The 26,765-nt window shown below is 45.1% G+C and overlaps 1 protein-coding gene across 1 annotated transcript; it reads right to left on the minus strand.

Annotated features, from left to right (window-relative positions):
* Positions 1–471: 471 nt before the first annotated feature.
* Positions 472–26,355, minus strand: NR2E1 (nuclear receptor subfamily 2, group E, member 1). The gene is made up of 9 exons (XM_006881169.1): positions 26,099–26,355; positions 21,598–21,743; positions 18,316–18,403; positions 16,725–16,960; positions 15,397–15,543; positions 13,200–13,296; positions 12,663–12,812; positions 12,323–12,428; positions 472–1,946 (listed from the first exon to the last, which is right to left on the minus strand). Exons 1-9 carry the CDS (start codon positions 26,121–26,123, stop codon positions 1,784–1,786), a joined length of 1,158 nt encoding a protein of 385 aa, XP_006881231.1. The 5' UTR covers positions 26,124–26,355; the 3' UTR covers positions 472–1,783.
* Positions 26,356–26,765: the final 410 nt, after the last annotated feature.

A 26,765-nucleotide genomic window follows, 5' to 3' on the forward strand; every position in this document is an offset into this window, starting at 1 on the left:
ATGGAGCGAGTGTCTTGTGATTTTCTGAGAACATCTGGGTGCCATTTCTGGCTGCTCCTTCCAGATCTGACTCATCAATTTCGTTTTCCACTTTATTTCTCTGATCATTAAATGATTTCAGGTTCCTGGTCAGGATTGAAATGTTGGCAAGAGAGTTGGGAACAGAGAAATGAATGAAGACTCTGTTAATTGGCCTATTTCTTCCTTACCCAGCAAATCCCCCCCGACCCCCCCCCCCAGATGCAATTACATTTGAGAGCTGTAGCGCATGGAATCTTATGTTTTATGTCTTTATTCATCATTTTACAAATGGGACACACTGTAAAAAGAAAATTGCCTTTGTAGTTGAGTTCTTCAGACTCTGGGGTGTGATGCTCTGAGCTTCAGATTCTACACCAGCTACTTCTGCCACCTTATTCCTGATGAGTGAGACCAGGCAGGAAGGTGAGCTAAGAAATCAGGCAAAGCATGTTTAAATTCAATATATTTTTATTCTTTGTAAATACAATGAGTACAACTTTTTAACTTCACAAATCAGTTAATTCACTTTGTACAAGAAAATTTTTATTCATCCTATGATAGTCCAAGTGCTGATTTTTTCCCCTCAGTGCTAGTACCTAAGAAATCAAAATGTGAAAAGTACAGCAGCTATTTTTAAATGTTTGTTTCTACATTTCCATAAGTATAGATTCATACCAAAGGAGCAGCTTATAGTGTAGGACTTGTGTGTCTATGTGTATGTGTGTGTACACATGTGCATGTGACCAAGGCTTTACTAGAAACCAGAGTCTTCTGAAAGGCATTGAAGAGTCTCAGACTGTTAACAATAGACCAATGGAGAAACCTGTTAGCGTTCATCTCCTTGAAGGCTCTTCTAGCATCATGTCCGTGTTCATTCACTGGTGTGACGCACTGAAGCACCAGTTTGGACCCCCACTGCCTTTGGTTTCAGCACTATGGGAATGGGACAGCAATCTGCCTCACTCAACCACTCAACTCCACTATTTGGTTTTGGCTGTTTTAATTCATCTTCCCTCAACTGTATTCTTTTAGTAAAGCTCTTCTATGTTTTGAGATGGTATCCAACCACAAGTTTTGGTGAGAGTCTTCTTTTTACCCACCAATTCCTTTGACAAGGTTGCCTGGCCTATGGTATTAAAAAGGAGGAGGGGGGAAAGGAAAAGAGAAGGGGGGAAGAAGACAGAGGCAAAAGCAAATCATATGGCATAAGCTACTTTTCACTTATTAACTCAGTCCTGAAGGCCACTTAATGATGTATTACAACAGAAGGGAACATGTAATAAAATGATTTAAAACCTAACCATTGTTGGAAAATAAATGCTCCAACGTGAGATTGTTCTGAAGGCCGCTGTATGACATTATACACAGAGCAACATTTGGTTCCCCAACTTTATAGGCCAGGAAAGAAAAGAAAGCATTACTTGTGTTTCTGCTTTTGGTAGTTCTGTCCAGTCTTCCAGGTATGAGGCAGAATGACAGACTGTGGCGATCCAGGCTCCACTCCACTCCCAGGGCAGCAGCCACAAGGTCTCTGCTGAGGTGGCCCTCTTTCACTCTCTTTCTTTTTGGGCTACTCTACTCTGGGGGAGGCAGCAGGTCCGAGCTACTGGACTCGTTTTGTGTCAATTGACTTTTTTTTTCCTGAAGGCTACACATTCCCAGGCTTGCTTCCTGAAGGATTTGTTGTTAGTTGAGGATTGTTCTTCATGGGAAGAAGTCCATCTGATATGGTCCCATCCTGAAAAGTGGGTACTTTTGCAGCTTAGATATCACTGGATTTGTACATATCTGAAAGCAGTCTTGTAATGGGCACATTCCCAATGGTTTTTTTGAAAAACACTTCTTCTATGGTTGATGGGCTAATAGAACGTAAAGCTGGCAGAAGCAACAGGAGTTTTCCAAAGCGACATGGCTGGGTGGGATATCTGGAAAATGAGAAGCCATGAAAGCTAGATCAGCTGCTATTACTAATGGCAATTAGTACCCTGTATTTGAGCACTTGTCATATCCCATATAATTTCCAGATTTGAGACTCTTAATAATGAACCCAGGAGTCAATTTGTCCTACTGTGGTGGCTTGTATGTTACTATACTATTGATATTTAAAATACCAGCAGAGTCACTGACAGTGGACAGCAGAGCTTCCAGACTAAGACAGACTGGGAAGAAGAACCTTCTTATCTACTTCTGAAAAAAAAAAATCAACACCCAAAAACTGGCCAGTGGAAAAACTTTAAGGACAGCAGGAGACTATTGCTTAACTCATAGCCAGAGATGAGCCTCAAGATGGAAGATAGTCATAATATGACTGGAAAAGAACAGCTTCCTCAAAGTAGAGTCAGCTCCAAAACATGAATGGGGCAAAGCTTTCAGGACCTCCCCTTGCTGATGTGGCAAGGGAACTCAAAACGAGAAGAAACAATCGCAAACATCCATTTATAAGTGGAAAGTGAAGCGTATGAAGCACGAATCAAGGACATTTGAAAGCTGTAAAAAAATGAAATAGAGTACTTTAAAATTTATATCCTGGGCATTGGAAAGCTAAAACAGACTAGTATTGACAATTTTTAATTAGCAATCATATGGTCTCCTATATTGGGAATGAACTGAAGAGGGATGGTGTCATATTAATTCTCAAAAAGAACATTTCAGGGAGGAAATGGCACAACAATGGAAGAGTCTTTTTAAAGGGAAAAGTGAACTGGGGGTAGGGAGGAAAATGTGTAAGAATGAGTGAATGAAAATCCAAGTTTTCTGTAAATTTTTGTTAAAATATCAATTAAAAAATTTAAAAAACCAAAAAAACAAGGGGAGGGGAGATATATCTTGAAGTGCAATGCTCTCATATCCATATTTGCCTACAGGGAAGACAAGTCAATATCAAAGATGAAGAAAATGAAGGGTTTTTTAAAACTAACTTTTGCATTCTGTAATCAAATATGCAATCAAAATATACTGATAATTATTAGTGATTGAAAGGCAAAGGTTGGAAACAAAAAAGTATGTACTTGGAAAAATATAATTGTAGTGACAGAAGTAACACTAGAGATCAAATAGATCAAATTGTGCAAAACCAATTACTTATTCATTGCAATTACCTTTTTTTTCAACGATACAAAACAACAACTTCACAAGGAAGACTCTCTGGATAGAATACACAGGAATCAAATCAACTACATCTGTGGGATAAAATGACAAAGACGCCCAATATCATCAGTCAGACCAAAGCCAAGGAACAACTTCAGAACAGACCATCAGTGGTCTACCCACAAGTTCAAGTTGAGGCAGAAAAAACCCCCATAAGTCTAAAAGAGTCAAAGTACAACCTTGAGTATATCCTGTATGAACTTAGAAATCATTTTAAGAAAAAAAATTAATTCATTGAATACTAATTACCAAAGACTAGGAAAAAATGTAATATGACAACATCAATATCAAATATTAAGAAAGCAAGAGATAATTTAAAAAGATGGAAAAGGAAAAATAATGTTAGAAAAGATTGGAATTTAAAAGATTGGAATTTGCTCTTGAACATAGACTAACAAAAGCAATTTGAAATAATGGTGAAGTAAAAGAGATGAGGAGAAGATTTCAAATTATGACAGAGAAAGAAGAGTATAGCCTTATAATGAAATGTGCAAAGACCTGGAACTTGAAGATGCAAACAAAATTCTGCATTTCTCAAGTTGAAAGACTTGTTCATAGGCTTGAGTCATACTCAACTTGATGGCACCTAACAAGTTGAAAGAATGAAAGAAAAATTAAAGCCTTAAAGTAGAATAAATATTGAAGGATTCGGTAATCAAAATATTAAATTATGTAGAAAACATCAGAAAAAGTTAGAATATAAAGAGTCATTATATCAAAATGTGGTTAGTGTTCAACTATTTCATGATGTAGCACATGGCTAAGAACAAATGAATGGTACTGAAGGAAAAGGTCCAAGTTGTACTGAAGGCATGGTGGAAAACAAGGCTCCAGGAATTGATAGAATACCAAGTGAAGTATTTTAACAAACAGATGCAATGCTGGAATCATTCTCTCATCTTGGCCAAAAAATTGGAAAAACTGCTGCCTGGTCAACTGACTAGAAGAGATCCATACGCATAACTTTTCTAAAGAAAAGTGACTCAACAGAATATGGAACTTGGAAACAATGTCATTAATATCACATGCAAGTAATATTATATTGAAAACTATTTAAAAACAGCTACTATAGTATAGCAATGGAAAATTGCCAGAAATTCAAGCCAGATTCAGTAGAGAACATAGAATGAGAATATCATTGCTGGTGTCAGATCTTGGCTGAAAGTAAAAAACATCAGAAAGATGTTTACTTGTGCTTTATTGATAATACAAAGGAATTAAACTATGTGAAGTGCAAAACATTTTTTAACAACATTGTGAAGAATGGTAATTCCAGAATTAATTGTACTCACATGGAACCTGTACATAGACCAAGGGACAGCTGTTCAAATAGAACAAAGGAATACTGTATGGTTTAAAATCAAGAAAGGTGTCTATCAGAGTTGTATCCTTTCACTATACTTATTCAATACATGTACAAATAATATGAGAACTGGACCAGGGGAAGAAGAATTTAGCATCAGGACTGGAGGAAGATTCATTAGCAACTTAAAACATGCAGATGACACAAGGTTTTGCTAAAAGCAAAAAAGACTTGAAGCATTCACTGATGAAATAAAAAGACTACAGCCTTCAGAATGGATTACATCTTAACATTAATAAAACAAATCTACTTACAACTGGGCCAATAAGCAGCTTCACGATAAATGGGCAGCGGGGGTGGTGGGGGGCGGTGAGAAGATGGAAGTTGTCAGGATTTCCTTTTATTTGGATCCACAATCAATGCCCAGGGAAGCAACACTCAATAAATCAAATGATGCATTGTACTGGGCAAATATACTGCAAGGGAGCTCTCTAAAGTTTTAGAAGATACTACTTTGAGAACTAAGGTGCACCTTACCCAAGCTAGAATATATCCAATTGCCTCAAAGGCAAGCAAAAGCTGTTGTTGTTGTTATGTGCCATCGAGTCGTTTGCGACTCATAGCGACCCTATGTACAACAGCCCTAAACCCTGCTCTATCCTGTGCCAATCTCATTGCCTCCGACACACCCATCCCGAGTACCCCAGTCACTAAATCAATCCACCTCATAGAGGGTCTTCCCCTCCTGTGCTGTCCCTCCACTCTGCCCAGCATGATGTCCCTCTCCAAAGACCTGTCCCTCCTTACAACATGTCCAAAGTATGTCAGGCGAAGCCCCAGAATCCTTGCCTCCAAGGAGCAGCCTGGTTTAACCCTCTCTAGGATGAATCTATATGTTTTCTTGGCAGTCCATGGTACATTCAGTACTCTTCTCCAGCAGCTCAGCTCAAAGGTGTCAATTCTCCTTCTATCCTCCCTAGTCATTGTCCAACTCTCCGATGCATAACAAGTGATTGCAAAAACCATGGCCTGTATCAGGTGCACCTTAGTCTAGACAATGAATTATGAAGAAGACCAATAAAGAATAAGAATAAATAAACCTATTTTGGAATAAGTACAGCCAAAATACTTAGAAGTGAGAAACTTGAGACTTTCTCTCACATATTTTTGGACACATTGTCAGGAGAGACGAGTCCCCTGGATGAGCAGCATACTTAGTAAAGTACTGAGGCAGCAAACACGAGGGAGGCCTTCAATGAGCTGGGCTGACACAATGAACTCAAACCTAGAAGTGACTGCAAGACATAGTGCAGGATCACAGAATCCTATTCTATTCTGTTATATAGAAATTTAGCAATGACTGGATGGCATCTAACCACCACCACAACAATGCCTCCACACACTAACCCATAGCACTAGCCATGCAACAGAGTCCAAGACAGCTACTACAAGCCTTGTTTTGCACGGAGAATAATTGAGGCGTGGACAACTTAAGAAAGTTGCCAAAATAATAGGGCAAACCTATTTTTCTAACCTAGCAAAAGAGTTTGCATTTTATTTGGGGAAAAAAATTTATAGAAGATGATACTTATTTTAACCAAATGATAAGCTTATAGTGTGGAAAACTGCCATGATGCTAATGAAATCTAGAGACAGAATCCTTGCCTTCTTAACTCTCAAGGTTTCCAATAAGGACATCCCCCTGAAATAAAATGGCTTCTTTTTCTAAGAAAGTCTCCAAATTATTATTCAGGCATTATACTTAGTTGCTCGCAGGAATAATTCCATCCTTATTACAGTGAAAATTAAACACTAAATTCTGTTGGGTGGCACTGCCACCCAACTTTCATGTCAATGAAATTGGCATATAATTAAAGATAAGAAAAACTGCCTAATAATTTCCTCTCTTGACGTCCAACATACATCTGTGCTCAACTGTGCCATTTCAATTTTCTGCTGCCTGTGGATGCCTAAAAGCCTCCTCCCTCTGACACCCTGGAACTTCTTCAGCCAAGAGCTTGGAATCAGGTGACAATAACACTCCACTCCAGTGAAGGAAGGTTCACTTCATCGAAACAGACCATTTAAAAATACCCAGGGGATATATTTGTGACTAAGCTGAGCTCTGATGGCCTCGTGGTAAGAAGCTGCACTGCAATCCCAAAGGCATCTGGTTCAAAGTCATCAGCTAGTCCAAGGGAGAATGATGGGAAATCTCCTCCTGTGCAATTAACTGTGTCTGAAAACTGTCTAGAAGGTCTGCTATGGGTGGGTTCCGACTCAGTGGTACAGCAATAAGCTGCATTCTAACCATACCCACAAGATGCTCAAAATAAAAGTCTATCAAAATCCCTTCTAAGATGGTTGATAGATGAACACTGTATTTAACTGCCTGATGTTACTGTCCAAAACGGCAACTTTCATGCTTGTCTCAGCTGTGAGCACATGATAGTCCCTCTCCTCTCCTCAACCTGATACTAACTCAGCTGAGTCTGACCTGGTGACCTGATATAAATAAACAGAATAGGACTGTTCTATAGTGTTTTCAAAGGCTGATTTTTCAGAAGTAGATCACCAGACCTTTCTTGTGCTCAAACCCCCAACCTTTTTGATTAACAAATGAGTACATTAACCATCTGCACCACCCAGGGACTCTTCCTGAACCAATGATTCATTATGGGTCTCTATGGCCCTCACTGGCTTCTTACACTGCCTAGCCTTTGACGACCCAGGAATAAACACCACTATTTTATAATACAGTATAGAAAAGGCAAGGTTTATCTACATTTTTTAAAAAAATGCTTAAATCCTGCCTCTCTCACTGTTTACTGAATATAGTTCCGACATTCCTGGAATATAATCCCCAAACCCACATTCCCTTTCATCTTGGCCACATCCTTCTTCAATGCCTCTGTTTTCTTTTAGAGGGTCAGGCAGTGAGGAGATAACCTTGCAGTACGTGGGAGGTGGAGGCTGCCCAAAGTCTCTACCACATCTGCAACCTCTGCCCAAAGTGCTAAAAGTTTCCACAGTGAGATACCACTGTGGGAGAGAATTTCTTTCAGAAATGGTAGATAATGGAGACTCTATAGAACATACATTCTTGATTTTTTTTTCTGTGAGTAGATTATCCGCTACTCATCTACTCACTCATCTCTTTTATTCTCTAGTTGGGAAGGAGCTGGTTAGGCAGTTCACAAGAATTAACTGCGTTGCTATTATGGGTGCAGTACTATGTTAGCCAGAAACATCGAGGGGGGAGGAGAAAGGGGGGAGGAAAAGAGAGGGAGTGAGAGAGGAGGGAGAAAGAAATAAAAAGTGGGTCTTGGACTGCTCAAAATTCTTTTATATATTCCTGAATATCTATGCTCCTGACTGTCAGCCAGCATGGATAATTGGAAATTTTGTCTCCAGGTATTTTTGGTTTACAGTATAATGTATTTGCTCTTTAATGTACAGTTTGTGTGAAGGCCTAATTCCTAGCTGTCTCCTTATGTCATAATGAGCTAACTGGCTAACAGAGTTCTAATGTACACTTAGCTCAAACGGCATGTTAACTTTTCATTTCCATTTCAGATTTTATTTTTCCAGAGAGGAAAGTGCTAGTGGAGAATGTAGGCCCTGATTTGAAAGAGTAAAAGAAAAAGGCATGGTCAGTTTTGTCACATGTGTAACTCTAGAGATTATTATTAAATTACAGCTGTAGCTGGTATCCTGAAATAAGAACTCCATGCCATAGTGATATGTTCCTGCTACAAAGAATTTCCTTGTTTGGGGTGGGGGGTGGGCAGTGTAGAAGTCATGTACTTCTTATTCCTGTACAAGAGAAATTTGCTAATTTGTGGCCTAATTATCAGAGGTCTCCCCTATAAGCAGCTCCTTAAGACTTTCTCAAACTTCTCTCCGCACTATCTTCAGCACCGTCCACACACCTCGACCAGCCTCACTACCCATTGCTATAAAGTTGATTCTGACTCACAATATTGCTATAGGACAGACTAGAACTCTTTCATAGTTTCCAAGCCTTTAATCCCTATGAATCCAACTCACAGCAACCCTACAGTACAGAGTAGCAATTGTCCCATCGGTTTCCAAGTCTGAATCTTGACTGAAGTGGACTGCCATATAGTTCTCCTGCTGAGATGCTGTTATATTAATATTACTGACCTTTGGGTTAACAGCCAAATTAGTGGTTAAATAACTGGACCACTAGGGCTTTTCACTAGCCCCATTAGTGGGTTCTATTGCATCCAGTCTTCTTCTGAAGGTCTTCTAGTATTCAAGGACTAAGTCAAAGGTCATCCCTTCCAACCACTTTCCAGATTCCTCATCCCCTCCAACTAGAATTTGTCTTTTCACTACTTCCTTTGCTCTTCCCCTTTCCAATAGTGTGAATGAGAGTAACACTTTTGCCTAGTTACATGATAATGGGGTGGAACCTGGTTCCTTCTGATGCCCTACAATAGCCACTGGGAGCCCTGCACAGTCAGTGCTAAGGAAGGCTTAACTGAACCAGTAACTGACTCTCCATTCTCCACAGTCTGAGATTATATATTTGTTCTACTTGTCAAGGATGAGCTAAGGAATATAAATTAGTTTTCAGTGGTGATAAAATATCCAAATTATGTAGTGTTCCATGTATAATTCTGGACAAATATATTAAGTGTCTACTTAATATTTATTCAGGGGGCGGGGGAGACCTGGTGGTGTAGTTTATTGCAAGTTTCACCACTAGCCCAAAGGTCAGGTCTCCAGTAGTTCAAAACCACCAGTGGCTGCAAGGGAGAAACATGGGCAGTCTCAACAGAGGGTTGGTATGAGTTAGATCCGACTTGATGACAGTGATAATGCATATGTCTGAGGAGCCCTGATGGCACAGTGGTTAAAACTTGGCGACTAACCATAAAGGTCAGTAGTTCAAACCAGGACTCTGAACTGGCTCATTCTGACTCAACCCCCTGCTGAGAACTTCCCTTTCTGATTCAATATATCTAGAATGGAGATATAAATTGTCAGCAGGGAATTGGATTGAAATGAATCAGTTCAAAGTCCTGGTTGGAACTCACCAGTCACTCCACAAAAGAAAGAGAGAGCAGTTTGTTTCCACAAAGACTTGCAGCCTTAAGAATCCTATGGAGCCAGTCTACTCTGTGCTGTAAGGTAACTGAATCAGAATCTACTCAACAGCAAAAAAGGGTTTATGTATGTATTCTGAGTCCTGTTCTGTTTTACACTGGGCCACCTGGAGTTGGATTCAAACTCTGTGACATCTAACCACAAGTACATATATAGGCCACCAGAGTTCCATATATAAATACGTAACAAGTGACATATTTCAACAAGCAGACACTGCCCTGCATGTGCTCACCAAGTTTTGCTAAGAAATCTGGAGGACAACCACCTGGCAAACTGACTAGAAGAAATCTATTATTTGTTCCCATTCCAAAGAAAGGTGAATTGACAGAGGAAATTATCGAGCAATATCATTGCTATCACATGCAAGCAAGATTCTGCTGAAGATTATCCAAAAATAACTGGAACAGCACACCAACAGAGAACTACCTGAAGTGTAGGCTGGGTTTAAAAGAGGCCGAGGTACTAGGAATATTACAGCTAATATTAGATGGATCTTGCCTGAAAGCGGAGAGCACCAAAAGAATATCTATCTGTCTTTCATTGACTATATGAACACATTTGACTGTGTGGATCACAACAAACTGTGGTTAACTCTGAGAAGAATGGGAATCCAAGAACACTTGATTGTGCTAATGTGAAACCTATACTTGAAACAGGAGGTAGTCATCAGAACAGAGCAAGGAAACACTGCATGGTTCAAAATTGGGAAGGGTGTAAAGCAGGGATGTGTCCTATCTCCATATCTTTTCAACCTGTATGCAGAACAGATTATCCAGGAGGCTGGGCTCTATGAGGAGAAGTGTGGCATCAGGATTAGAGGAAGATTCATAAACAATCTGTGTTATGCAATGACACAACCCTGCTTGCTAAAACTGAGGAGGACCTGAAGTACTTGCTGCAGAAGGTCAAAGCCTTCAATATGCATTGAAGCTCAACATCAAGAAAACAAAGATTCTCATCACTTAGCCAATTGGCAGCATCATGATAGATGGTGAAGAGATTGCTATTGTTAACAGTTTGCTTGGTTCCACAATCAACACTCTTGGTAGCAGCAGCCAGGAAATTAAAAGATGAATTGCACTGGCAAAGTCTGTTGTCAAGGACCTCTCCAAAGTACTGAAGAGCAATGATGTCAGTCTGGAGACTAAGTTGTGCCTGATCCAGGCCATAGTCTTTGCAATTACTGGCTATGTATCAGAAAGCCGGACAATGACTAAGGATGACAGAAGGAGAATTGATGCCTTTGAGCTGTGGTGCTGGAGAAGAGTATTGAATATACCATGGACTGCTAAAAGAACACCCTCCTAGAGAGGGTGAGACCAGGCTGCTCCTTGGAGGCAAGGATTCTGAAGTTTCATCTGACATACTTTGGACATGTTGCAAGGAGGGACCAGTCCTTGGAGAGGGACGTCATGCCTGAGAGGGTGGAGGGATAGTGCAAGAGAGGAAGACCCTCTATGAGGTAGATTGGATTCAGTGACTGGGGAAATGGTGTGTCAGAGACAGTAATATTGGCACAGGATAGAGCAGGGCTTAGGGCTGTTGTACATAGTCTCTATGAGCCACAGGCGACTCGACGGCACATGACAAGAAGCAACAATGTGCTGTAATCCCAAAGACATGTGGTTGGAATTCACCAGCTGCTCCGCTGTAGAAGGTTGTACAATTTCCTCTCGTGCAATTAACTGCCTCTGAAAATCTCCTAGAGGGTCAGCTATGGGTTGGTTCCAACTATATGGTACACAACAACTGTTCTATGATGCTGAACAGGTTTTCAGCTGAACTTCTAAATAGAGCAGGACTTTTGTCAATGTAGAGAATCAGCTAAAATAGCAGCTACATTCTAACTCCATGTCTACCACAGGCTGATCTGCTAGGCTAGATAGATACGACTGTCCTTTAAAAATATTGCTTTTGTTCATCTATAAGTGGAATCAGGAATCTGCTCAATAAAAATCTTATAGATGACAATAGTACCATCCTGCTCGTGGGGGTCATTATAAGTCAAGGACTAACTTGACAACAGCTAACAACAACAACAAAATGGATTAAAAAGAACAAATACCAATTATCAAATGCCTTGGAGGGATAGTGTGTGACATGGCAGGGTGCCAATTGAAAGGTCAGTGGTTCAAACCCACCAACTGCTGTCTGGGAGAAAGATAGGCAGCTTTTTCCCATATTTACTGCTTCAGGAACTCAATGGAGGGTCACTGTGAGTCTGAAACAACTTGACACCAGAGGTGTTTTTCTGTGTTGTTATTGGTTCTAAATACCAGTCAGCAAGCCAAACAAGATGGTTAAGGATAACCTCTGAGGATAACTCTCTGGTTCTTCTCTTTGAGATGGGCATCAAAGAAAGGCCTTTTTAAAAGAATAATTTGGCCACTTGCTAATATATTATCAGCCATGCCTTTGGCCTTCCTTTTTGACCCTTCTCATATTGGGATCCATTCACACAATTGTGCCCAATTACTCTGAAGTACTGACTTGCTCACTGAGACAGCGGTAGCGATGCTTTCAGTGATAATCAAATTTGATTTGCTCCTCTCAGCCACCCTGAGAGACAGGTGAGGGCATAAATTCTAACGAAAATTAACCGGCTGGCAACAGGATAATTAGTCACAATGTTTGAACTGGCTTATTACTGCCTGCTCACATATTCACAATGGAAGCAATTTTCTTAAGTGCACATTCAAGGCGGACGAGGGTCACCTGGTATGGATGTAGCTGTTGAGCGTTAGCTGAGCCTCGTCTTGAAGAGCTGCAATGGCGGCAGCATTCCGAAAACTTCTCAGTTCAGAACCACTGTGTGTAGGAACTAGAAAGGAAGACCAGGAAGCTGTGATACGCAGCACAGGACATGCAGGTGGAGCAAGCACCTCTCCGCAATTGGCCAGATTCCCACAGATATTGAAAATGGAGCCCAACCAACAATGTCAGTTCCCTTGAAAACCATTAACTCCTTCAGCAAGAAGCAGGGTGGCCTTTGAGGCGGTTCAATCAGTGAACAGGATGAACTAAGGGAAGGAGCCCAGGGTCTGTGTTGGCTTACCAGCTTTGAAAGTGACAATGCATTTTAGACAGGCAAATTCTGTAGCATCTAGGCGGAGTTGTCTAAATCGAGCCACCACCTCTTGTAAAGCCTGTATTTCAGATATTATCTTGTTCAGTTTCTGGGAATCTGTGTTGTCACCATTCATGCCTAGAATAAAAATTTGGAATAAAAGCTCTAATATGAAGGCATTTTCATGATTTAATATTGATTTTTGACAAAATCCTGCATATCAATATCTATTCAATTGTCACTCTGAGATATCTGATTCCATGTAAACTGGCTATATTGTATGAAAGTTAATATAAAATCTTCTCTTGGATGATAACAAACACAGTAATTTGCATTTAAATAACAATGCAAGCAGTCATGAATGCAACAAAACAACATTATTTGCATTTAAATATAGATTTATAAATGACAGGTATACTCTATTGTTCAGCAGGAATTTGTTATTCTTTACATGTTGTTCTTTTTTCAGTAATGTATTTTTATGGTAATTTCTACAACAAAGTCATTAAATTGTGCAATTCTTACCAGATACAGCCAGTAGAGTGTTAGCATCAACCGGAATGGCCCATTGTGCTATTCCTAGAACAAACAGTTCTCTCCAAGCATCTTCCAAAAGCATCAGCTGTCATACAATAGATGTATAATATAATATAGCGTGTAATTTATAAATTTATAAACAATTTCAATATGTAAATTTCTATTATTTTAAAAAGTGTTTAAATGCCTGTCTTAGTGAGGGAAGGAAAGAGTCTGAATATTCTAGCTTTCCCTTTTTCTTTTTGAAAAGGTGCCTATAGAGAAACACATGCATTTGAGAGTCAGCCATTCCAATTCCCCAAAGTTTGCTTCCCTCAGAAAAGGGTTCACCCTCTTGTCCCTGCATTCCTACTCATTCCTAGCTACCTAGGAACTTTACCCAAGCCCCAGGCTCTATATAATGCCACCAGCAGTGCAGCTGGCTGACCCCTTAACTAACATGCTGATGAAATCAGAAGATTTCTGACTAAGCTCAGAGATGTGGGACCCCTTTCTTCCTGAAGAGCTGTGGGGACTGGGCTGAAAATGGGAGAGAGAGAAGGAAAAAGAGAGATATCACTAATTCCTAAGAGATGTTGGGAGTGTATGTGTGGAAATCAGGGTGTAATTATGTTAATCAGGTTTTGCAGAGTTTACCTCTCTCACTGCCTGATTTTTCTGGGAATCATAAGTGGACAACATCAAGGTGCTTGTCATTTTCATCCTAATAAAACCTGCTACTGAATATTTAAAATAAAAATCTGGTTCCTTTCCCAAATTAATACACTTCACTGCAGTGTGTGCTTATTGCTGAAAGATTTCTACCAAAAGACTAAGCAGTAGACAGTAAGTAAAATTTTGTTTGCATTTAAGAGTGTAATAGCCAATTTCATTCTGGTCACAGAGAGGACCTAGTTACCATTTAAAAATCTCTAATTTTGAAAAATACTTTTTACAAAATCAGCCAATTCGGGATAATCTATGTGAAAGGATCTTGTTTTGAAGTTAAGAGCTGAACTGTGAATGCTTATCACCAAAAACGGCAAATCAAACCAAAAGGTTTAATTTTCAAAAGTCTTTCTATTTAGTTTTCCCTTACTGAATACAAGAATTAATACTTTTTTTTTTTTAAGAAAGTTCAAGGGGAGGGGGAAGAAAGTATAACTCTGGCCATCTCTGGAAGTTCAGGTCTATCCCATGGTAGAAGATTAAACATTTTTAGCACAGTGCCAGGTTTCTCAGTAGGAAATGTACTTCAGATTAAAGGGCATTATTAAGCCTTAATTAGGTATGAAATGAATTAAAGAAACAAATCCTTTCTTTTAGAACCACTTATCAGCCTTTTGTAGAATTTGTCATTAATTCCCATGAATGTGCTGATAGCAGTCAGTGGTTATAAACATGCCTTTTCTTATTATCTCCTTTAAAATTAGGAAGGAACATGCTGGTAGGGGACATTTATTATATTCCTAACAAATTTCTGGGTTTTGTTATTGCCATTTTCCTCCCCTCTGGATGTTATTTGGGATCACAGAATTATGCAAAATGCCTATTTGTTTACAAAAAGCTCTAAAAACTATTAAGATCAAAAGATCTTAGTCCAGAGGAGGCAAGCAATGTGTTCTTTGATTCTACACACTGATAAATCAAGAACTAAAACTTTAAGTATCAAGATGGAGAATGTAAAGCTGTAAATATAAAAATGAGATTGGTTCTAAAGATCTCTCAGAAGAATACACTTACAGCCTTATCATTTCTTGGTAGGGGTGTGTGTGTGTGTGTGTGTGTGTGTGTGTGTGTGTGGTTGTTTTTGTTGGTTTGTTTTTTGGGTTTGGGCTTTTGGGGTTTTGTGGGGTTTTTTTGTCTGTTGCAATGTTCATAAGAAAGCATTGCTTTATTAATAATTTTTACATTTATTAGACTGCAATTTTATTTGAGACTAGAGTTAATGTTTTGATTAAGCTAAATATATATAAATATAATAATGTTCCTATATATTTGGTTTTTTGTAGACCAGATCCAGCTTTCCTGAAACAAGAGAATTTGCTTTACTAAGGATTCCACAGCTATACATTTTGAACCCTAGAAAGAAGTTAGTAAATTTTTTTTTCATGGCCAGCAAAACTGAGTCTTTTCTGAGGTGGCTAGCCGTTACTGTTACCCAAAGCTGCTCCACCCCAACATCTGAGTGTCCTTTTGGTGGTACCTGATCTTGCAAAGACAGCGTGGAGAAAGCTGGCACACTCTTGGCCCACTTGATGCTCATAAAGAGAAGCCTGGCCGCTGATTCACACACAGACTCTGTGGCCACCTCATAGAGATACATTGGAGTCCCGTTCACTTCATGGGGATACTGGGAAGAGGAGGAGGGGGAAAGATATCCAGAAGTGAAGAAACCTCTTTGCCAGAAAAGCTAGACTTCATATTTTCTAATCAGAACAAAGAAGGAAATAAAAAGAAATTTTGATGTTCTGTTTAAATATGAAATCGCCATAGGTTAGTGAAAACCCAAACATCTCTACCTATATAGCTTGAGAAGGAACTATGTTTGGGAGCAGACTGTTCTCACTCTTTGGGGGTCTGTTCCTTCAAGAGGGTGTCTGGGTTTCCTATCCCCTGCTGCAAATTCCCTCGGGCTGTGCCAAGTGCCAGGCCTGGCTCCCAATTTAGATAAGAGCTGCTTGTATTTGTGTAAATAAAAATAGATGTGAAAAAAAGTATAAATTAATAGGCATCCCAAACACAAATATGCATATGAGTATTTTTAGAAAGGATTAGTATATTATGGAAATATTTCAATTAGACATCTTAATCATTCACAGAGCATTCCCATTCATAACTGACAACATATTCATAACACTACTTTCTCGAGCTTATTATACACATCAAGGGTAAGAAAGCAATATTAAACATTGTGCGTGTGCATGTGCCCAGGTGTTTGGCATCCCTGCAGTGTGGGGCTGCAGCTGGCCCTCTTCTGGGGGAGATCCTAGGTCTCCCCCAGAGGAGAGGAGGAGGCTAGCAGGAGGTTGGAGAGCTGTGGCAGACACTAACCCTGACACTAGAGGTTCCATCCTGGTGTCAATCCAAGTGGCTCAGGAGTGAGAGAAGGCCAAGTGGAAATCAAAACAAGTCCTTTAAACTATCCTAACAGTGTGAGCTCCTTATTTTCCTTGTACACTGGGGACCCACAGCTTTGTCTCAGATCCTGCCAGCAGTGGTCAGCTCTTTCCTTCTAAAACAAACAGTCTGTCTTTTTGGCAGTACCCTAGTCACCCAAGGACATTTTTAAAAGTCCTAGGCCCCACCTCAAACTTGCTGAAACAGAATCTCTGAAGGGTCGACTTGGAAGTCCACATGGGTAGCCTTCTCATGAGCAACTCACCTGCACAGGACAAGCGCTCCATCCCGGGGGATGCCTAGCGCGCCCTGCCGAGCCCCAGAGCACTTGGCAAGGCACCCTATCCCCGCCGTGCAAGTGGGCAAGGCCCCCTGCTTCTCGTGAGGGTCCTCGGACCCAGCAGGGCCACTGACCTTGGGCGTGGGCTGAGCCAGGCTCACTAGGGTCTGCCGCTCGGGAGTGGTGGACACCGCGGCCAGCTCCAGGCCGTGCGGCTCCAGCTGTGTGACCGCAGTGAAGAAGGCGGGGGCCGGCAGCGCCGCTGAGGGGAAGTGCGCCGCCGCGCCGTTCTCCTCCTTGTGGCCGCGGAAGTAGAGGGCCACTTGCTTGCGGATGGTGGACGTCCGAGGCCCTCGCTCGTGCTGCACAGCTGCGAAGACGGACACACACTTAGGATCAGACACACCGCGGCAGATGCGGTCATGAAGCGATGGACGGAGACGCCCAGAGATGCTGGGAAATGGTGTGACTGCTACATAGACGGAGACTGAGAGAAGCCCCTGTCCAACGTCCCATAGCTGGCCTCAAACTATGCCTCCTTCCCCATCCAGAAGAAACCACAGATTCCCAAATTGAAGTAGCTCAACCCTGTCTCCATCTAAGGGGTGAATAAGGTGTGCATACAGTCTCTGCAAGGACTGTTCAGCTCCATCCAAGGAGCATCCAGCCTGCTGATCCCTAATCCCCCCCCCCCCCCCCCCCCCCCGCCCCGTGGAAAAGGACAGGGGACTCTGGGAAAGGGGCTGAGGAAAAGCCTGTCTCTACAGACAGATTCTTCCTCATGCACTAAAGTCAGGCAGGGGAAATGTGACAATTACACCAACAGTTTAAACAAACAAATTAATTCAGGGCAATCTTCCCCTCGCTGAGCCTGACAACTTGTCAATACACAAGTTCAACAGGTGGGAGGACCCATCTTGCCTCCTTCGAGCGGAGGAATGCGCTGCCTGCATTGACACTGTGCTTGGTTAATCTTACCTGTCTGGCTGTAAACGCCATCTGCACTTAGTTGAAATGGATGACCAACCCTGGTGCTCCCTCCACCCTGCCCTGCCCTGCTCTGCAGAGCCTTCCCTAGGCAACGTCATTTCCTGCTTTTTGCTGAGAGCCTTTGTTTAGGGACCCTTTGGAGCCCAATGGCTAAGTCACTCATATATATCACCCTCCCTCTCTAGCTCCTTTTTCCTTCTTTTTGTAACTTCAAAAGGAGGCCCTGAAAAAGCTCTCTATGGCTCATCAAAGTGCAGATTTTGGCACTGTGGTGAATTTGCCAACAAGGGCTTGAAATTCTGTTCTGACATCTATTTCCTTCCTCAAAACACTAGCTTTTAACCCCTGAAATTCTCTTCTGAGGAGACTGTTCAGACTCTAAGATCATGGGGGCAATCTAATGAACTTAAGGGTAGCCACCAAGACTACCAAGAAGAGGGGCTAAGACACGAAGCCTTAACACAGCCTACTTTCCCCACATGTGTGCAGCCCTGGAGAGCTGCCTTTGGTGGGATGACTGAGATTGCGTTGGGCCCTTACTGTTGGTAGTTCAAGGTGGTCTGGAGTGGGGGTTAATGCAGGGAGAGGAAGGATATCAAAGGCAGCTCCAACTCCCAGCATCTGGAAAGTGCTCCAGAGATCATTTACATGCACAAGAGTGCAGTGCATTTTCTCTATATATAATTTACTTACTACTCAATCAACATTATTAGAATAAAGGAATGTACTGATTACCATCTTTGTTCATGTTGACCTCCAAACACTTCTTCAGCCGACATGCCCTGCACTGGTTTCTGTGCGTCTTATCCACTGGGCAGCCTCCCTGGAACAGAGCGCAGATGATCAGAGGCCCCCAGGGCCTTTGGACTGGGGGCTAACTCTATGTGGGGTCTGTGCAGTGCACCTGAGACTGCTCATCGTGATGGCCTTGAGAGCAGCCTAGCCAGTTTGGGAAGGAGCTGAGATTCATGGGACTACTTCCAAAGAGCTATCTCCCAGACTTATAAAACAGCATCAGACCCAACTGAGCTGGAGGAAGGTTGAAAGGAGACCATCAGCCAGTCAGTCACAGAGGTGTTGGGGCTGAGACCAGATCTTTCAGGACCGAAGACAGCGACTGCCTCTGAGCTGGGCTGAGAGCCTGTCAGGACAGGTTCCCACCACCACTCCCCAACCCACTCCTCACCCCCACCCTCGGGCACCTACCCCTAGCTGTTTTTTGGATTTTAGGTTGGGTGTCTTTTCCTGTCGCTTTCCAGGAGTCTTTCTGTTTGCTTTGCACTCCCTTATTCCCTCAAGCTTTAGCACTTGAAACCACTGTCATTGATTTGGTTCAGACTCAGAGTGACCCTGTACTGATTCCAAGGCTGTAATGGGAGAGTACTGCCCACCTTTCTCTTGAAAAGTAGTTGATGGTTTCAAACTGCAGACCTTTGAGTTAGCAGCGCAACACATAATGCTTTAGACCACCACAGGTCTTTGAAGCCACCCTTATATCCTTATATCCAGCATATTGAGGGCTGTCTTACTAGCCTCCAGCTCAGATTCATGGGGGAAACAACCATTCCCAGAAAGTGAAATAGGTCAGTGTAGTTGCTGGGTCAGGTCCACAGAAGGAAGGAGTAGGAAGAGAAGAATTGGAGGCCTGTACCAGGAAAAGAATGCACAGGCTGTCTGATGAAATGTCACAGAGAATACATCACATCTGAGCACCACGACAGAAAAGAGAAACCACAGTGTGAGGGGCAGGAAAAGTGTCTTATGTAACTCAGTTCTGCGAGGGAATAGTGACTATTCAAAGAGGAACTGTATAGAAGATGTTTCTTGGGGAATTTAATGTTAGGTGTCATTATTCAGGGAACCTACAATTTAAAAAAAAAAAGTCATACTTGTATGTGGATCTTTGTACACAAATGTTTACAAAGTTTGGTGCTATTCTGTCTGTGTTTATATAAGTTGCTACAGATTACATCTGAGGTAGGACGGAAGATATTAGAAAATTTTATTTTTCTTTTTCACAAGCTGAAGAATTACCATACACTAAAGTTGGCAGTATGGAGGCTTTCTTTTTTTGAAATATTCCTTATGGAGGAAATGACACATTAGAATGCAGTTGTTTGGGGGGGTTTCCAAATAATGCTCCTACAATTTAAAGATGTTGTCCTTTTAACAACAACAACAAAAAGGCAGGGCAAAGAGTAATAACGAAATGTATAAATGGCTTAATTACGACTCATATTAAAATATTATTTACCTAATTTTAGAATAAAAAGAAAGGAAATAATTTTCAGTCTGTAAGTTAACTCTTCAGAACTTCGACACTAGCCAGCGCAGAAGCTCAACATTAAGAGGTTTAAAGAATTTATTAAATATAATCATCTTTCTCTTCCAAAATGGTATCCTTCCTGTATTTTGATAAACATAATAATGTAAAAAGGAAGCCTTTGTTAATTCCAAAGTGTGTCTTCAAACAAGGTCAAATGTATATTAAATATTTGAAACCCAAGAGAAGGGTGGATACCTCTGGTGCATTTATTCTCTTTGAAAGGAATGGAATACCAAGTCTGATAAGTCTATTATCCCTTCTTTATAAAAACTTGGATTGCACTCAATACGTGGAATGATAGCCATTTCCTTTTATCAAGCGTGACATCTGAGATTTCAAGTCCTCAAGTTTGTGCATTGCATACATGCTGAAGACTCAATAAAAAAATAATTTGAGTGACAGTCTGCTCAGAGGTGATGACCCATAGTAATGCCACATTCCTGTGGAGCGATTGGGTAGTCCTGTGCGTATGTAATGCGATGTGTCCATATGGCAGAGCTGGACACCAATACAGAACTGTGTACCCAATTAAACAGGTGGAGAGCTGGAAAGTTCAAATTAACTTGTTCAAATGCAAATGTCTTCTTGTTTTTGTTGTTCATCCAAGTCTATCAGAGACTGATATGAACAGATAAGGCTTCAGAAAAAGATATCAGAATAATTTGCCACTCTCTCTCTCCCTCTGTGTGTGTGTGTGTGTGTGAGAGAGAGAGAGAGAGAGAGAGAGAGAGAGAGAGAGAGATTAATAATTACTGAGAAATGTTTCACCATTTGATTCTCAAAAGAGGATTTCTCACTAATGCACTCCTGGAATCAGGATCTTCTTGGAAGTAGAGAGACCTCTATGTCCATGGCTAAGAGAAGGCCAAAGTGTGAGACCTAAATGCTCATTCCCTAGATTGGACTTAGCCTACCATTACTGAACTAGAAACTGAGTCCTGTGCTTCTATTTGCTCTTTCTAGAGACCTTGGCTCACATTCAACCTATGCCCTGAGCCTCCATCACTTTGAAGCTTGCTCAAGACCAAGAGAAATCAGGACCATCTATCTTCTAGACAGAGCAGGAAGGAAGAGACAGGAAGGCTGGGGAGAACTCCAGCTGTGCCTTCCCTGGGCACCTGCCCCTCCCCACAAAGCCCAGGGAAGGCTCATTGGAGTTGAAGCCTCAGGGCCTATTTCTACAGAAGTGCTGTTTCTCCAAGAGTTGACACTGCACTGTCCCTCCCAGGACTCGCCTCTCTGTTCCAGGTGGCCCACCTTCCCAGTGGGGCTCGGATAAAAAGCAGCACCTTCCCCAGATGCCCCTGACTTCTGCCTTCCCAGAAGCTGGTCAGAGCTCTGGGCTTGGGTGCTGCCAGGAAAAAGGGTGGGTAGGCAACACGGGATAGTAGCCCCTTCTCCTGCTGCTTTTTGTGGTCAGAGCCAGTTAGGACCAGTGGACAGGCCAGCTCCATAAGCATTGGATATGGGCCTCATTTAGTGTCAGAATCTGTCAGAGAATTTAAAAAGAAGGGATGGGGGGTGCTGGGACTTCAGCCTTCCTCCTGCAAACGGATTTTCTTTCCCTCTCCCCGCCTTTGCCAAGCAAAAGGGCCCTGAGGGTAGAGACGGGAAGGAGAAGGGCGAGGTTCTCCGCAGCGTGGAAACGTCGAGCTCCCTGGACACAAGGCGGGGGAGCTCGGCGAAGGTACCTGGTTTCCAGATTTGCAGACGTAGGTCCGATTCCTTCGGATACTCCGTTTGAAAAACCCAGAACAGCCGTCGCAGGCGTAGACTCCGTAGTGCTTGCCGGAGCTGCGGTCCCCGCACACTTTACAGGGGATGTCCAAGATACGGCCTGAAATTGCAGGAAAGGGGGGGGGGGAACACCAACCGGGGGGAAGGGGAGCGAGGGAGAGAAGGCGGAGGCGAGGGAGGAGAGGGGAGAGGGAGAGCGATGCTAAGCAATCTGACCTCTGAAGGGATTAGCACCGAGGCTGCGGTAAAAGCAAATAATGAAGTGATTTTATAGCCAAACTTTTTTTCCTTGAGCAAGTGTCAGTTTCCTACAATGAGCATTATTCATGCACCGCTACATGTATTTGGGTCTCCTCTAATCGCCGAGACCCATTTCGGAATAAAAGATTACAGCAGGCCCGGGCGGCAGCGCGGCCCGCCGCCGCCTTTCTGCTGGGCGCAAAGTTTGGCCGCCTCCCTCCCCCGCTCTCGCATTTAACAGAGAAAGTTGTTAGCCCGCGAGGAGACAAACTTGAAATGTAAAAGGGAAAAGAAGAAAAACAAACACGGCTGGAACCGGGGATGGCAGCTGGAAGGCAATCGAGTTTTCTCTGAGCTCCTCCGGGCGCTTGTTATTATTGGGATTATTATTGTGATGCTAATACCCGGATTATTAATGATAATAAGGGTAGTGGTAATTGCCCAACTTTCGCTTTACCTATTTAAGAAATGCTGTTGCTGAGAAATTATTTCTCTTGGAGGGGAAAAAAAAAAATTCCAGAGCACCTAGGACCAGGACAAACACAAGAGAATCAAGCGGTGCCAGTACGCCCATTACAGTGGGCCACGACCCCTCTCTCTCCACGCCCCACGTTTGCCGTCCACTAAACCTGCTCCCTAACTGGGTCCTGGTTTGACTGGAAAAATTGGCCGGTCCACTTCTTTCCCCATCTTCCTCCTTCGTGGCTTGAAGGCTGATTTTTCTTTTCTTTTTTGTGACTCTGCCTGGTGGCTACAGGCTGAATGTCCCCTTTCGTCTTACAGTCTCCCGCTCAAGAGAACTTTCCCTGGAACCCCCTGAAGCTCACCAGCCTAGGGTGGCCCCGGAACCTAGAGGGGGTAAGATGTGGACAGTCAGAAGGGAGAGGATCCTTCTTCTCTAAGGCACAAGGGCCCAGCAAGTGCCTGGGGTGCGTTTATAAGGACATACAGGAAGCCTTCCTCTCACAAACAAAGGGGACATTAGAGAAAGTGTTAACTTAATGATTTCTTCTCCTATCGCATCGCCTCGCAGTGGTCTCCGGGCTGGGCCTGGCGGGCCGCCTTGGGCCTGGAAGAACCACACAGCAGCGGGCCAGAGCGGGCCTTGAGGACCGTGGAGAGAGGCCAAGGTGCGCACTGCTGGGCTAGTGCGTAGCGCGCGCGGAGGCCTGGGGACGCGGAGGTGGCAACTTGCTGGCGAGTCCCCGGGCCTGGACCGCGCGGCTCAGGTTGGGGGGAGGAGCGGGGGCGGGGAGGCGCGGGCGGCCTGGCAGGGTGGGGTGGGGGTCGGTAACGAACAGGCCCAGCCCTGGTAATTACAACCCTGCCGCAGCACCTGCCTATAGAGCCACCAGTGACCCGTCAAAAAGAGTAGCATGGGAATTCGGACGGCGACAAAGGCTGGCGGGGGAGGCGCGCGGCGCGGTGGCCACCGCCAGGGCGCCCCCTCTCCCTCAGGGAGGGAGAAGAGGTGGCGTGGGGTGGGGGGCGAGGTGGAAGGCTTCAGAGCGGGTCTGGTCCCCCACCTCCTCTCTCCTGTCACTGCGCAGGGGGAATCCGCAGCCCACTGGGGGGACTGGGGGCCAGTTCAGCTGCCCTGCGCTGCAAGCATGCTTCCACAATTTGCTATGACATACACTCTGTGGCCTTGCTGGTTCCAACCAATTCTGGAGCCCTAGAACTGTCTGTCCTCTGTGACTTTTGATGAAGCCAAAATGAGCAGAGAGAGACTCTGGGAGGGATGGGGTTGATTCACGCCTCCCGCCCGCCGCCCCTTCTCATTAGGGCGGGAGGGAAGGGGCCAAGGATGCCTCTGAATGACCCCAGTGCGGGTGGAAAGCCAACAGTGAGGGGTGGGGGCCCTCGAATGACTCCCCAGGCCCGGTTCCTCTCGACAATCGGTGCCCCTTCAAGCCCCCAGCCCTGCTGCGGCTGCTGATGCTCCCATCTTCTGCCTGGACCTCAGACCTCGCCCCCCGCCCCCCGCAGATTAGAAACAGGCCACCAGGCCAAGACGCAGACGAAACAGCCGGGTCCTGAGCGGATCTCTGCCTCAGACTCTGCCACCCAGCCACCTTAAGTTGACTTGGGGTCACGAGACGAGTTAATTGACCCCATTGCAAAGGTCTCTTCATTTAGCAAGCCCAGCGAGCCCCCGACGTGAGCTGAGCAGGAGCTTCCTGAGATTGGAAAACCGTTCTTAACTTCCCGCCCCAGGGGGTCTCCGGGGGGCTTTTTGTGTGTCATAATTGCCTAAAGATATATGGCAGCTTCGATTACTGTAATTACCATCAGAGACTGTTGAAAGAAGTTAGTCCTGGCTGCTGGGGTGACTGCCCCGGGTCTTGTTACCACCCAGGCGAGGCTCCCGGATGACATGGCTCCACTCATCAGCCTGGCCAAGCCGAGCGGAGCGGGGGCGCAGTCCTCGCCCCTGCCCGGCCCGACCCTCCCGCGGTCGCTCACCTCTCCTCCCGGCCCAGCTGGGTGGTTTACGACCACGGGTCTGAGAGGGCCTGGGGGCAGCGGGATGCAAGTGGGGCCGGAGGCTTTGCAGCCTTAGACATCTCAGCAGGCCTCTGAAGGATCGGCAGGAGGCGGCTCTTGAGAGTTGGAAAGCTCCAAAGTTTCCCCAACATACCCACTGTGTCTTTCCCCCAAGTCCTGTGGCCCACGACCCAGTGGGTGCGACCCACGGTGAATCCAGCTTCACGCCTGCCCCTTCCCTCGCCACCTCTGCACACCCCAAGTGGACTAAGGAACCAGAGACTCCTCACTTCCAGGGGAGACAGACGGCAAGGACCTGCCCCAGTCGGAGCACACAGGAGGCCTGCCGAGGCCCGCAGGCGTCAGTTTCTGTAAACAAGGCTCAGAATGCAACGGGAAAGGCTTCCTTCTGAGCCTCCTAGAAGGGATATTCACGCCTGGTAACGCGACCAACAAAAAAGGGAGCTCCCCTGGCTTCCCAGAGCTTCGCTCCGTGAGGGCCGGGTAGGCCCAAGGCTAACGGGAACCCAGTGTCCGCCGTGCATTTGGGCCTCGGTTAGCCGTCTCTTCTTTCCTCCTTCTGCAAGTAGCCATATATGCGACTCTCTCTTTTTGTTCGTATTCTTTTAGGCCCTTGTCTTTACAGTGGCAGCACCCAAATGGAAACAAACTATGTGGAGGCACGACCAACTTCTTTGCGGGGAGAACTGCATCTCCCTTATGTGGGATCTCCACTCAGTCTTCAAAAATATCTCAGACTTTCGAAGACGCAGGACAATGAGGGCAAGTGGAGGGATTGGAGAGCACACAGCGCCTAGAACGGTGGGAGAACTCCGGGCAGGGCAGGGGGCGGCGGCGGCGGCGACGCATCCCCCAGCGCACCGGAGGTCCACACCCGGAATGGCGGGAACCGAAGTGGCCGGAGCCGGGAGAAGGCAAAGGCCCTCCCTCTGCACACCTGAGGTCCAGCACTCGAGTTTCGGGGTTAGGGAGCGCAGATGTCCGCCCAGGCTGGTGGCTGGTGTTCCCGGGACAACTACAAGCTAAGGAAGTTTGAAGAGGAGGGAAGCGCGCGAAGAGTATAGGCCGTGCACTCCCGCCTCTGCGAGCTCCCGCTCGAAAAGTATTTGGGATTAGGGATTTGGTCCACTCTTTGCTAGAGCTGCTCGCCATACTTTAAATTCCCCAGTTATGACCTCCGCGGGTTTAGGATTAAAGAAAATGTGACTTTTAAATTGTTTCTACTTCCCAGTTTGCAGGATTATTTGAAATAGCTAGAAACGGGGTGCAAAGCATTCCATTCGAAATCCGCTTTGCGCCGACTTGCTTTTGCGCCCTGGAGCTTGGAGCCGTGAGCGAGTGCGAGGCTGGACCGCCCCAGGGCCCCACAGCCCCCTTCCCGTCCCCGCCGCACCCCCACCCTGCAGCCGGAGAACAAGTGGGGGCAACTTGCCGGACTGATGGCCTGCGTGGGGTCAACCTTACTATTACCACCAGGGAAGGGGGGTGGGGGTGGAATGAAGCAATTCAGAGACAACGAAATTGCTCTCCCCTCCCCGTGCAACGCTCGGATTTACGGAGTGCGCGGAGCGGCGTCAGAGCGCACGGCCGGGCAGCGCTCACACCCCGGGGTCGGGACCTGAGCGCGCGGGGCTGGTACTCCTGGACCTCCCCTCCCGCCCGCACCGGCTGCGCGCCCGGCCCCGCGGCAGCCCCAAAGGTACCCACTTGTTGATCCGGCCGGCTTGCTCATGCTGGCGGTCCCCGGGCGCAGCTGCTGGTGGGCGCTGCCCGCGTCCCGGCTGCCGGCGCCTGCCTCGCCAGCCGGCGCCGCCACCCTCCACGCGCCCTCCAGCCTGCGAGTCTTCCGGGCCGGACAGGTGGGAGTGGGTGGCGCACGGCGCTGCTCCCTGGCGCTTAGAAGTCGGTCCGCGGTGCAAACGTTAGCATCCTTGAGTTCCTTCCCGGCTCTTGCAAAACTGCTGCTGCTGAGAATGTTGGTATGGACACACGCATGGACAGACAGATGTGAAGACGGACAGGCTGACTGAGGGAGAAGGGAAGAGGGGAGTTGAAGGACAGAGATGGAGACACGAAAATCTTCCTAGGGAGTGAAAAGGGCAGAATTTCTCCCCATTCCGCTCAGTGTCGGGTCGCTCCGCTCACTGGCGTGCGGAGGGCGGCCAGTTCTCTGCAGCCCGCCAGCCTCGCGGGGAAAAAAGGAAGCCCCCGGACCGCGGATTCAGGCTGCAGGGCTCAGCGCTGCCCGGAGCCGGGGCCCCGAGCAGGGCAGCTAGATGGCCGAGAAGTCTTCCAAGAGAAGAAGCGGCGAGGTCCTGGCTTCCGGGGAGAACCGCACACGCCGCGGCCAAGGGCTCCCGAAGTTCATTACCCT

The sequence above is a fragment of the Elephantulus edwardii genome, unplaced genomic scaffold, assembly GCF_000299155.1.
Source record: "Elephantulus edwardii isolate Elephantulus edwardi_28Jun2011 unplaced genomic scaffold, EleEdw1.0 scaffold00013, whole genome shotgun sequence".
In the NCBI taxonomy this organism is placed as follows: Eukaryota; Metazoa; Chordata; class Mammalia; order Macroscelidea; family Macroscelididae; genus Elephantulus; species Elephantulus edwardii.